Consider the following 12,699-nt stretch of genomic DNA (forward strand, 5'->3'; position numbering starts at 1 on the left):
CCCAACCAGCTGCAGCTGCCCGACGCTGGGCTCTCACTGTGCGTGGATGGCCTTCCGCTGTTCCCCATCGGGGTCTCACACAGCCGTGAGAGAAGGGGAGTGGGGCGGGCGGCGGGGAGATCTCTCGGTGGAGTAGACGTGCGTCTCTCATTCGTCTAGCAGGTGAGGAAGGGGCCGAGCGCTCCACACCATCCTTCAGGGGTCAAGCACGCTCCCCTTGGGGGGTTATGAGACATGGGGGCGGGTCTTGCAGACCCTGCAGCATCAACCTTGTCCAGTAAGAGAGCGTTATAAGACGGAGCTGGTGCATGGGCACAGGCAGCCACCCATGGCTCAGAGTTGGGGGGCCTGGCCACATCAGGCTTGAAGTTGGGTGGGGAAGCTGAGGGCTGATCAACAGCGTCCAACGACTGAGCCTGCGAGGAAGTGGGGCTGCCTCACCTCGGCCCCTCCCTCTCCTGCCGCCACCCACCCCCCAGCTTCCTCGCCTCTCCCAGAGGTCGCTCCCACTCTTCCCCTCACTGCCAAGCCTCCCCATCCTCCCTGCAGATCTCCCACATTGCGGAGGACTGCCTGTCCTTCAAAGTTCATCAGTTCTTCAACGTGGGGCTGATCCAGCCTGGGTCGGTCAAGGTTTATTCCTACTATAACCTGGGTGAGCCACCAGGGGGCTGACAGCGCCAGGAGCTGAGAGCTGGGCAGGGAAGGGGGCGGTCACAGGATGTGCGGGACGAGGTGCACAGGGGTCCTGCGGGGATCTGTGAATTGGGGAGGGGGGTGACCCAAAGGATCCAGGGGCCTGGAGGTCCTAGAGGTCCATGGGTGGGGCATCTGAAGGCCTCACAGATCTCTAAGTTAAGATGCTACACATCCTAAAATCCCGAGTTCTCGTGTCCCTAAGCCTCTTAGAGATGAGAAAATCAGGGGAAGGAGAGGGGCGTGTCCCAGGGTTGGGGTCTGCATGCCACAAGGATCGGCACTTTAAGCTTGAAATCCAAGGGACCCCGGGAGTCCGAGGGCTGGGCTCCGGCATCCCCTTGTCCCTGACCCCCTCCCCATCCCCTGCACCGCAGAGGAAGCGTGCACTGTATTCTACCACCCGGACAAAGAGGATGGCATGCTGAGCAAGCTATGCCACAAGGACATGTGCCGCTGTGCCGAGGGTGGGTGTCCTGGGGCGGGCCAGGGAGGGGTGCGGCGGGCGGGCGTCCTGGGGCGGCCAGGGAGGGGTGCGGCGGGCGGGCGTCCTGGGGCGGCCAGGGAGGGGTGCGGCGGGCGTCCTAGGGCGGGTTGGGGAGGGGTGCGGCGGGCGTCCTAGGGCGGGTTGGGGAGGGCTGGACCCCAGGGCTGGCCGCACCCACTGTACACCACGGTGTAGACTCTTGTACGCCGTGGTGTGGACCCTGGCTCCAACCCTCTTCCGCAGAAAACTGCTTCCTGCAGCAACCAGATAACAAAGTCACCGAGAACGAACGGCTGGACAAGGCCTGTGAGCCCGGGGTGGACTATGGTGAGTGGTGTGTGTGTGTGTGTGTGTGTGTGTGTGTGTGTGTGTATGCCTGCGTGGCTGGGTGTGAGCACTCGTGTTGAGTGGCTCAGATGGCGTGTGTCAGCCTGAGACACGGACATGTGGCTGTGATCCATGGGTCACTCGTGGACTGTGCATGACTGTGGTCTGTGTGTGCATGGGTGTGGTGCGAGGGGCTGCGTGTGTGGTGGGGGGAAGCCACAGTTCACTGGCCTTGGTAGGGGTGAGTGTGTGAGCAAAGTGCAGATGTTCTGCCATTTGTGTGTGTGTGTGTGCGTGGGTGGTTAGGGATGTGTGTGAATGTGAGCGTGATAGGGAAGGCACAGGTGTAGGTAGCCACGTGCGTGACTGGTTGTAGCTGGCCCTGGAGTATGTGTGTGTGTGCGCGCACATAGTGCCTCACTGGGTGTGTGCCTCTGAGGGTGATGGGGTGTGGAACGGTAAGGGGGTGACCAGCTGTGTCTGGGCCCACGGCAAAGCGCACCTGCTGGCCGGCTTGCCCCGCCCCCACTCATGGTCGGCTCCACCACCCCCCTCACCCCCGTCACTCCTGGGCAGTGTACAAGACCAGGCTGGTCCGGATGGAGAAATCGAATGACTTTGACGAGTATTTAATGGTCATTGAGAACACCATCAAGTCAGGTCAGCCTCCCCCCAGTGCCCTCCCCCTCCCACCCTGCCTCCCAGCCCCTGCCAGCCGCGGCTCAACATCACCCCGGCTCCCTGCCCGCTGCCACAGGCTCAGATGAAGTGCAGGCCGGGCAGGAGCGCCGCTTCATTAGCCACATCAAGTGCAGAGATGCGCTCAAACTCAAGGAAGGAAAACACTACCTCGTGTGGGGACTCTCCTCCGACCTGTGGGGCGAGAAGCCCAAGTGAGTGCCAGCCCCTCACACCTGCACGGCCCTCTCCCCGCAACAAGCCTCCTGACCTATCCACCCCAAGCTGCCATCCCCCTCCCCCTGCACCTGCCCAGCCCGGCCTCTCCCCTACACATCCTTCTGACCTGCCCCCACGACCTCCAATCACCGGTCCCCTGCCCGGCCACGCCCTTCTGACTTGTCCCCAACCCCTCCCCCCCCAGCACCAGATACCTGATCGGCAAGGACACGTGGCTGGAGCTGTGGCCTGAGCAGGACGAATGCCAGGACGAAGAGAACCAGAAGCAGTGCCAGGACCTGGCCTCCTTCACCGAGAACATGGTCGTCTACGGCTGCCCTAACTGACCCCAATAAAGGCCTGCGTCACCTGAGAGAGCTCGCCGTGGTCTGGGGGGACGAGGGACGGAGGCACCTGGAAACGCTCCCACGCAGCCATTGCCTGGACCCGCTCCTGTTCCCACGCCCGCCCGCCCAGCACCCTGCGCCAGGTCTCCCCTTGAATTCACGCATGGGTCCTTCTGCTCCGCTCCACCAGCCACGTCCTCCTTGCCAGCGGCCGCTGCCCCGACCCCTACAGCCTCATCCACTCCCCAGCCCCCGGCCCCTGTCTCATGGGCACCTGTTCGCCTGGCTGCCTGGGAGCATCCTGGGAGCATCCTGACGCAGTGTTGTTTCTGTCTCAGCCCTCCTTTGTATCTGGACCTTGACTTAGGTTCTTACCAGCATCTTCCCCGCACATATTGCCCTGCCCGCTGGCCTGCACCTGCTCCCAGACACTCCACCTGCTCCTGTCCCCGCCTGTCCTCATGCCATTCCCGTTGACCCCCCTCGTCCTCAGCCGCAGCCTCTTCTACCTCCTCGCTCACCCGCCTTCCCCTGCGTGCCCAGGGCCAGCTCCTCTAGCGGATGCTTTGAGTGGCTGCCAGGCCAGGGTGGGCAAGGGTGGCATTTCCGGCTGAAGACATGACTCAACAGGCAGGAGAGTATGTGTGTGTCGGGGGTGTTGTGGTCACAGGCACCACAGAGCTGCGTGGGGCAGCAGCAGCCCTGGGTAGAGGGAATGGCCAGTGGGTGTCGTGAGCGTGGGGCGGGGCTGCCAGGGTGCCACAGCCCCAGGTTAGATCGTCGCGGGAAAACCCACGGACCCACAGGGAAGCCACTGGGCCCCTACTCCCAGGCCCTGGAAAGCCCCAGCCACTTGCCCCAGGAATATGGACACACCCCCTGCCACCCCCACCTCTCCTCTTTCTCTTTCACTCTGCTTCCAGCCTCAGACACCAGAGACTACTGTCGCTGGGACACGCTGCGTGTCCCAGGCGGCCCTCCCCACCTTTGTAGCCGTCTGTGTTTTTCTTCTCCCATCTCTCTGGTTTCAGATGCCTTTTGTTCAAAAAAAGAAAAGTGAACCTTTTATTTGAGAAGCAGAGAAAAGGAGGAGGGAGGGAGGGAAAGACAGAGAGCTCCCACTGGCCGGTTCATTCCTGCAGATGTTCGTGCTGACCTGGACAGCACCAGGGCGAAGCCGGGAACTATGCATTCCATCTAGGTCTCGTCCCAGGAGGACCAAACACTTGAGCCACCACCCGCTGCTTCCCGGGGTCTCCTGGAGCAAGGAACTGGGGTCCAGAGCAAAACTACACCTGAACATGGGGTGATACAGGCCACAGGCGCCTTCACCACCGGGCCTGCTTGTCTCCTGGACACCCGAGGAGAGGCCGATGTGGCGGTTTGGGTTCAGTTTTGCCTTGACCAGCACGGGCAGGCCATGGTTGTGGTGCTGTGGGTCCACCCACCACCTACAACACCAGTATGCCGTATGTCAGAGCGCTAGCTGGAAGTCCCGGCTGCTCCACTGCCCATCCGGTTCCTTGCTGATGAGTCTGCCCCAGGATGTTGGATCCCTGCCACCCTTGTGGGAAGCCTGGATGGAGCTCCCTCCTGACTGCTGCCTTTAGCCGAGACCATTTGGGGAGTGAACAGGTGGATGGAAGAGCTTCTTCTGTTCTCCATCACTCTGCTTTTCAAATAAAGAACTCCTTGAGGGAAATAAATAAATATGTCAAAAGGAAACAGGAAAAAAAAAATACTCGTAGACCTCTTGGGATTGAACTCTGGCGGGGAAGGTATTTAGAATAAAAGGAGCGATAGCGAGAGAAGGGACCACCTCAGGACACTGGCATGGTGGGTCCTGCACATGGGGGTCACGGGTGGGCTCGTCCCTGGGGCTGACCCGGCCGGCCGTCGGCCTTCAGGCTTGGGCACGTACAGCGGCGTGCAATCGACTGTTTTCAGCGTGGGTGGGTGGGATGCACCCAGTCAGGGAGGGGCTGAGGGCCTCTCACTGTCTGTCTGTCTCTCTCTCCTCTTTCTCTCTGTCTCCCTATCTGCACATCTCTCTCTCTCTCTCTTTCTCTCTCTTTCCGTTCCATCTTCCCACTCTCCCATCTTGGTTAGTTGCTTGGGTATGACCCCATCCCCTGCCATCTCCAAGCCTCTGTTCTGAATCCAGGCACTTTCTGGGTGCTGGGGCTCAGCGGGCTAAACCGCTCTCTGGGGCTCCACACGGGCCAGCCTCAGCCCCAGCTCCTCGGCTTCTCTCCCAGCTTCCCGCGAATACGTCCCGGGAGGCAGCAGTGGATGACTGACGTGGGAGACCCGGATGGAGCTCTGGGCTCCTGCTTTGACCTGGTCCAGCCCCAGCTGATAATATCAAGAGTCAGCCAGTGGATGGAAGCTCTCTTGCTGTTTTTCTTTCCTGCCATTGTGCCTTTCTAGAAGATGAAAGTAAACATTTTTTTTAAATACATGCACACAAGCACACACAGACGTTACACACACACACACACACACACGGAGGTATACAGATGCATTTGTGCTCAAAAATGCACCTGCACGTGTCTGTGGACCACACATGCAAACAGCCCTCCCCACACACACATGCACGCGAGCCACAGACGCTCATATGCACGGACTCCCACCTGTGTGCACACACTCCCCCATGCACACCCCTTGATTCCTCCCATGCATGCTGCCGTCCAGACACCGCATGTTCTTGTAGGGTATCCGCCACTTCTACCGTCTGCCTGAACCCAGTCGAATTGGGCTTCAACACAACCACAGCCTTGACCCCCTCCATGCACTTGCTGTGACCACTCCCCCGCCACTATGAAACCTAGAACAGTCCCAGCACTTGCAAGAGGCCCACAGGACAGATTTGGCGAGACGGAAGTGGCCGAGCAGGGAAAGCTGGGGCCGCCCCTCTGCGTTCCCCACCTGAGTCACATTTTCACAGACTGGAAAGTGTGAGTGAGAGTGAGCCCAGCCACACGAGGGGCAGCCGTGGTTGGGGGACAGGAAGAAGAGGAGGGTACGGCGGGAAAGGGGTGGGGCTGAACCCCAGGTCTAAAGGCGGCCCCCCGGGGGCCCTGCGGGTGGCTTCCACAGCAGGCAAAGCACACGAAGCACGTTGGGCAATTGTGGTTTCCTCCCAGCTCAAAGTACCCAGGCGTGCCAGCCCGGCCCTTGGACGACCCGCGGCGGGCAGGGAAGGTGGCGGGGGTAGGGGGGTCGTCTCATCTATGACAGGCATGGAGGAGATGGTAGTACACCCCTCGGTGTTCGTGGTGGACGGGCAGACGGACATCCCATTCACCAGGCTGGGACGAAGCCGCCACCGGAGACAGCCCTGCAGCGCGGGCCGCGTGGGCCTGGGGCTGCTGCTGTTACTGCTGGGAGGAGGGCTGGCCGTGCAGGGCTGGTTCCTCCTGCAGCTGCACCAGCGCCTGGGGGAACTAGGCATGCGGCTGCCGGTGAGTGGGGCCCCAAGCAGGGTGGAGGGCAGGTGGGTCACACCCCAAAAGGGTCTAGTTTGGCCCTGAGAAACGTTACTTCCAGTCCCGGGGTTGGGGGCGGGGAGCGGGGTGGAGCGGAATGTTTGGTTTTACATCCGAGGACCTGGGTTCGAATCCCAGCTCCAACTCGTGACTCCAACATCCTGCCAATGCAGCCTGGGTGGCAACAGGGAACAGTGGCTCAAGTGGCTGGGTTCCTGCTGCCCACGTGGGTGACCTGGAGGGAGCTCAGAGTTCCCGGCTTGAGCCCCAACCCACTGCTGGCTGTTGAGGGCTTTGGGGGGGGGGGTGGCTGAAGCAGCAAATAGAATCTTTCTCTCTGTGTGTGCATGTGTGTGTGCTTCTCTGCCTTTCAAATAAGTAAGAGCAGTAGTAACTTTCCAAATTCACCTCTCCAAAGCTCAGTTATTCATATGTAAAATGGGGGTGCAGGGGCAACGCACAGTAGCCTAGTGGTCTAAACCCCCACCTTGCAATACCGGGATCCCATATGGGAGCCGGTTTGTATCCCAGCTGCTCCACTTCCCATCCAGCTCCTGCCTGTGGCCTGGGAAAGCAGTGGAGGATGGCCCAAAGCCTTGGGACCCTGCACCCGTGTGGGAGATCAGGAAGAAGCTCCTGGCTCCTGGATTGGGATTGGCTCAGCTCTGTCCACTGCAGCCACTTGGGGAATGGACCGGTGGATGGAGGATCTTTCTCTGTCTCTCCTTCTCTCTGTAAATCTGACTTTCCAAGAAAAAAGATAAAATGGGGTACAGGCAGCAGCACACTTTCTGGAGAACAAAGTGAGACTTGGGGTGCTTGGCGGCCCCCGGGGGACACGCTTGATTCCCTGAGAGCCAGCTGGATTGGTGAGGTTACCCTAGTTCCCTGTTCCTGGGGTGTTGTCTGTAATTCTCTCAAGGCTGGTTGAACACCCCGCCCGCCCCAGCTCGGTGTATAGCCAGTTGGCTGTGACTGGGATTTCTGGGAGTTGGGGCGTCGGATGCTGTGCCCATGTAGTCTTGCCCTTCAGCGTGCTGGGTCCCCACATGTTTCTGTCTGAACCTACTGGCCATGTGGCTGTGTCCACATGTCCCCAGGGCTGTGCGTGTCTGTGTACTTGGCCGTCTGCTGTACATGCTCAGGGTGTCTACCTGACTCTGTGTGGAACCTGAAGCCCCTGTGTGTGTTTCTGCGCACATCGCTGAGCCCACACGTGTGTCGCTAAGGATGGCAGGCCATGCTGTGGTGCAACGGATGAAGGCGTAGCTTGCGACACCAGCATCCCATATCATTGCTGGTTCATTGTTCGAACATTGCTGGTTCGAGTCCTGGCTGCTCCGCTTGCCATCCAGCTCCCTGCTCAGGCACCTGGGAAGGGAGTGGAGAATGGCCCAAGAACCTGGACCCCTGCACCCACATGGGAGACCCAAGGGGGGATACTGGATCCTGGCTTCAGCCTAACTCAGCCCTGGATGTTGCAGACATTTGAGGAGTAAACCAGAGGCTGGAAGATCTCACTATATACCTTTCATAGATAAATAAACAAAGTCCATCATTTTTAAAAATTTAAGAAATCAAGATTGAAGTCCTATCCCAAAGGTAGGCGTCCGTGCCCTGGACTGGTGTTTGCACGCACAGGTTCTGGTCAATTAGATCATAAGCAGACACTTTTCTTAAGAGCTATTTATTTTTCTTGAAAAGTCAGATATACAAAAAGAAATATTCTCTATCCGCTGGTTCACCCCCAAGTGACCCCAACGGCCAGAGCTGAGCCAATCCCAAACCAGGAGCCAGGAGCTTTATCCAGGTTTCCCACGTGGGTACAGGGTCCCAAGGCTTTGGGCCATCCTCCACTGCTTTCCCAGGCCACAGGCAGGAGCTGGATGGGAAGTGGAGCTGCTGGGACTAGAACCAGTGCCCCTATGGCATCCTAGCACTGCAAGGTGGGGGTTTAGTCAACTGAGCCACCATGCTGGTCCCAGCAGACATTATTTGTAACTTCATCTGTGTCAGAGAGGGACATGGAGTTACGGAGGCAGATGGATGGTGTGTGTGAGGTGTGTGTGGGTGGCTGTGAGGCGTGTATGTGTGTGAGGTGTGTGTGTATATGTGAGGTGTGTGTAAGGTGTGTATGTGTAAGGAGATGTGCGTATGTGTGTGAGCTGTGTTTGGGTGTGAGGCATGTATGTGTGTGTGCACACATGCGCACATGGTTCTGTGCGTAAGCCCGTGTCCATGGCTGGATGGCTGACTCTCACGCGCCTCAGCGGCGACAGGTCCTCACCACGGTCTCCTTCTGCCCTTTCAGGACCAAGATACGGGCTCCTGGGAGCAGCTCATCCAAGGTGAGTCGGCCCCCAGCTCCCTGGGGAGAGGGTGGGTCTCTGGGTCGCTCCCTCCCGCGTGGCCCCCCACCTGCATTGCGCAACGTGCTTTGCGCAACTGGCCCAGCCCCACAGGTGCCCCACCCGCAGGGCCAAGAAGCAGAACTGCGGGTCACTCCGGAAGGGGAGGTAGACAACGGGGACTGCCCCCTACTAACTTCCAACCCTGTCTCCCCAGAACACAGATCCCACAAGGCCAGCCCAGCAGCACACCTGACAGGTGAGCAGGGGCGCCCCCAAGTCCTATTACGGGGGCGGTGGGTGAAGGGAAGGATAGGTATCCCGGGAGAGTGGTTACATGCTTCAATGGGGCAGGACAATTCCTGCCTTCGCTTACTCTTGGTTTGCTATGCTGTCCACAAGCCTCCTGTCCATAGGGAAGAAGGTTCCAGAACCCTCCTGTATGTAGGGAAGAAAGTTCTAGAACCCTCCTGTCTGTAGGGAAGAAAGTTCTAGAACCTTCCTGTCCATAGGGAAGAAAGTTCCAGAACCCTCCTATCTGTAGGGGAAAAAAGTTCTAGAACCCTCCTATCTGTAGGAAAGGAGGTTCTGAACTTTCCTGTCCATAGAAAAGAATGTTCCAGAACCCCCAGAGAATACCTGAAACCCTACCAAGCACCAAATCCTCCAGGAGCAAATTTGAATAAGTTTGAAGGAAAAAATGAAATGAAAAGACAAGGTTATTTCAGTGCAAAAATGAAAGCCAAAGATGCATGCAGCGTTGTTGTTTTTTATTTTGGTTTTTTTTTTTTTTTTTTTTTTTTTTTATAATATGCTTTCACTTAGAGGGGTTTTGAAAACTTTTTGGATGTGTGGCTTCCATAAAAAAAATTGCATTTTTTGGACCAAAAGGAACTTTTTTTTTTCTAAAGATTTATTTATTTTTATTACAAAGTCAAATATACAGAGAAGAGGCGAGACAGAGAGGAAGATCTTCCATCTGATGGTTCACTCCCCAAGTGAGCGCAATGGCCGGAACTGTGCCGATCCGAAGCCGGGAACCAGGAACCTCTTCCGGGTCTCCCACATGGGTGCAGGGTCCCAAGGCTTTGGGCCGTCCTCGACTGCTTTCCCAGGCCACAAGCAGGGAGCTGGATGGGAAGTGGGGCTGCTGGGATTAGAACCGGCGCCCACATGGGATCCCGGGGCGTTGAAGGCAAGGACTTTAGCCACTAGGCCACGCTGTCGGGCCCCAAAAGGAACTTTTCTTTCCATTCCAGAGCAGATTCCTGTGGGCTCTGGTTTTTGTCTTTTGTTTTTTCTTATACACACCTACCTGGGGTAGTGTTGGCCTTATGAATTGGGCCCAATAAGAGATAAAAAGTGATAACAGATGATCAAAAAAAAAAAACTCTCGCCACATGCCATCAAAAAAAAAAGAAAAAAATTCTTAGCAGTTACAAATCGCTGCTTTCTAGAACATTCTAGAACATTCTCTTGATTCACAGATCCCCACTGACTGTGGTGGACCCTGACTCCCCAGGATCTGAGGTCGTGGATGAGGGGTGGGGACAGGAGCTAGAACATCTCCAAGCTTATTTGCAAAAGCCTTCTCAGGATGCCTTTGTCATGTCACGGCGTGTAACGTGCTGGGCACGCTGGAGTTGGTTAGATCCTGGGTGGGGCTGTGGGTGCTCACTCCACTTCACTGGAAGGAAAACAGGCACACACACACACACACACTCTCCCGGGGGCCCCCCTTGGTTCTGCCACTTGCCCGTTTGGAGATCCTTTAGCTGAGTTTCTGAATTACCCCGGGGCAGAACCAGTTCTCTTGGGCAACTTGCCATGGTGATGCGAATTGGTCCATACTGGCGCAGAGATGGAGGCTCAGAGAGGGGTAGGGGACACACAGCAGGAACCAGAGATGTGCTGACCATGCTAACCACCTGCCTCCTCTCTCTCTCTCTCTCTCTCTCTCTCTCTCTTCTCCCAGGGGCCAACTCCAGCTTGGCAGGCACAGGAGGTCCCCTACTCTGGGAGACGCAGCTGGGACTGGCGTTCCTCAGAGGCCTCAGCTACCACGACGGGGCCCTGGTGACCACGCAAGCTGGCTACTATTACATCTATTCCAAGGTGCAGCTGGGCGGCGTGGGCTGCCCGCAGGGACTCTCCATGGACAGGCCCGTGACGCACGGACTCTACAAGCGCACGTCTCGCTACCCGGAGGAGCTGGAGCTGCTGGTCAGCCGGCGCTCACCCTGCGGGCGAACGGCCAGCTCCCGCGTGTGGTGGGACAGCAGCTTCCTGGGCGGCGTGGTGCACCTGGAGGCCGGCGAGGAGGTGGTGGTACGCGTGCTGGAGAAGCAACTGGTGCGCCTGCGGGACGGCACCCGCTCCTACTTTGGCGCCTTCATGGTGTGAGGAGTGCGACTCGCTGGGACCCCAGACAGGGGCCCAGCGCAGGGACACCAGGCACTTTGGGAGGACACGACAGGTGGTCTATAGACAAGACCCCCCACTCCTGGTCCCAGAGACTTTGGGGGAAGGGACCTCTGTGACTCCTTAGGCGAGGGGGGTACAGCTAGCTGGTTTTCCTGACATTCAGGAGGAAGGGATACGGGATGGGTATTTATATGTTTATTCTGGACAAGAATGAGACTGTGGGGGTGGGAAGGGGGGCTCCAGACTGGAGAGCTTACTGCCAGGGTCATGCCCTCCCCCCACCAGCACCCAAAGACCCTCATGTGGGGTTCGCCAGTCACTGTGGTGTAAACGTTTGTGCCACACGACCGACCGATTGACTTCCGGGTTAGGTCAGCTGTGTCCTCCGTGGTGTCCTGCCCAGGGACCCGGCCACACAGCAGGGCTTCAGGAACATGCTTGTGGCTGGATGGACGCAGAGAAAGGCAATAAGGAAGACTGTTCTATCACATGGGGTGTCCACATCACTGTCAGACTGAGCTATACACACACGGCTTGGGGTTGGGACCAGACCTCATTCCAAACTACATCTCCCTCAGCCACGGGTCTTTGAAATAAAGATGGTGAGCGATTGTATCCGACTCTGTCTGGTTCCTCTTTAAAAAAAATAATTATTTATTTTTATTGCAAAGTCAGATATACAGAGAGGAGGCGAGACAGAGAGGAAGATCTTCCGTCTGATGATTCACTCCCCAAGCAGCCACAACAGCTGGAGCTGAGCCAATTCAAAGCCAGGAGCCAGGAGCTTCTTCCAGGTCTCCCACACGTGGGTGCAGGGTCCCAAGGCTTTGGGCTGTCCTTGGCTGCTTTCCCAAGTCACAGGCAGGGAAGTGGAGCAGCCGGGATTAGAACTGGCTCCACATGGGATACAGAGCATGTGCAAAGTGAGGACTTTAGCCACTAGGTTACCGCACCAGGCTGCTCTGTCTGGTTCTTGGGGGATGTGGACAACACTGGGTGATGGGCAGAGGGGTGGATGGCATGGCCCACAGAGGTTGCTGGACACACAAGGAGCCTGGCTGGCAGCTGACCTGAATTCAGGAGCACAGGATGGTGGGTGGGGTAGGGGTGGGAAAGGGAGCAGACACCGAGATGTCTGTCCAAATCAGAGGGTGGAGCAAAGTCACTGTATAGTGGCTGGAGGGAGATCTAAGTCCCTGGGATTCCAGGGTTCTCCAGCGGTGAGCACATGGCAACTATGGGGATTATCGGCCCTGTTGTTGTCATCGCGCAGCGGGGAGGGAGACCAGCGGTTAGCGCAGGTGGTCCTGGACTCCACCCCGACTCCTGCCCTCCAGGACCTGGAGCCAGCCCTGCCAGCTCCTGGAGCCTCAGGCTGCTCGTCCATGAATAGCTTGTAGAATGACCAACAGTGCTTGCCCCACGTTCATTGTAAAACAAGAGCAGAGCAGGCGTGGAAAGCACTTTTTTAAAAAACATCATTTTTATTTGAAAGGTAAACTTAAAGAGATGGAGAAATTGGTAGATCTTCCACCCACTTGTTCATTCTCCCCAAATGGCCACAACAGCCCGATTTGAGGCACATAGACCCCACGAGCTTCCTCTAGGTCTCCCCCATGTGTGAGTGTAGGGGCCCAAGCACTTGGGCCAGCCTCCGCTGCTTTCCCAGGAGCCTTAGCAGGGAG

At 57.6% G+C, this 12,699-nt stretch overlaps 2 protein-coding genes across 2 annotated transcripts in view; both read left to right on the forward strand.

Annotated features, from left to right (window-relative positions):
- The window catches only part of LOC131478454 (complement C3-like), a 28,553-nt gene extending 25,773 nt beyond the window's left edge, over positions 1-2,780 (forward strand). Inside the window, exons 36-41 of the mRNA XM_058657914.1 lie at positions 550-655; positions 1,074-1,163; positions 1,427-1,510; positions 2,087-2,170; positions 2,268-2,403; positions 2,613-2,780. Of these exons, the coding sequence (XP_058513897.1) occupies positions 550-655; positions 1,074-1,163; positions 1,427-1,510; positions 2,087-2,170; positions 2,268-2,403; positions 2,613-2,754 (642 nt within the window). The 3' untranslated portion in view covers positions 2,755-2,780. The remainder of the gene's footprint in view (positions 1-549; positions 656-1,073; positions 1,164-1,426; positions 1,511-2,086; positions 2,171-2,267; positions 2,404-2,612) is intronic.
- A 2,730-nt stretch (positions 2,781-5,510) lies between these two features.
- TNFSF14 (TNF superfamily member 14) lies at positions 5,511-11,054 on the forward strand. Its single transcript, XM_058657878.1, has 4 exons — positions 5,511-6,218; positions 8,554-8,590; positions 8,808-8,849; positions 10,566-11,054. Exons 1-4 carry the CDS (start codon positions 5,988-5,990, stop codon positions 10,991-10,993), a joined length of 738 nt encoding a protein of 245 aa, XP_058513861.1. The 5' UTR covers positions 5,511-5,987; the 3' UTR covers positions 10,994-11,054.
- Positions 11,055-12,699: the final 1,645 nt, after the last annotated feature.

Source organism: Ochotona princeps, chromosome 33 (assembly GCF_030435755.1).
Source record: "Ochotona princeps isolate mOchPri1 chromosome 33, mOchPri1.hap1, whole genome shotgun sequence".
Classification (NCBI taxonomy): domain Eukaryota; kingdom Metazoa; phylum Chordata; class Mammalia; order Lagomorpha; family Ochotonidae; genus Ochotona; species Ochotona princeps.

Excerpts from the sequence above, each read along its gene's own strand:
- TNFSF14 (XM_058657878.1), top strand. The coding sequence starts at position 5,988 with ATGACAGGCATGGAGGAGATGGTAGTACACCCCTCGGTGTTCGTGGTG. Across the intron at positions 6,219-8,553 it reads AACTAGGCATGCGGCTGCCG|GACCAAGATACGGGCTCCTG; the intron begins GTGAGTGGGGCC and ends CTGCCCTTTCAG. Across the intron at positions 8,591-8,807 it reads CTGGGAGCAGCTCATCCAAG|AACACAGATCCCACAAGGCC; the intron begins GTGAGTCGGCCC and ends CTGTCTCCCCAG.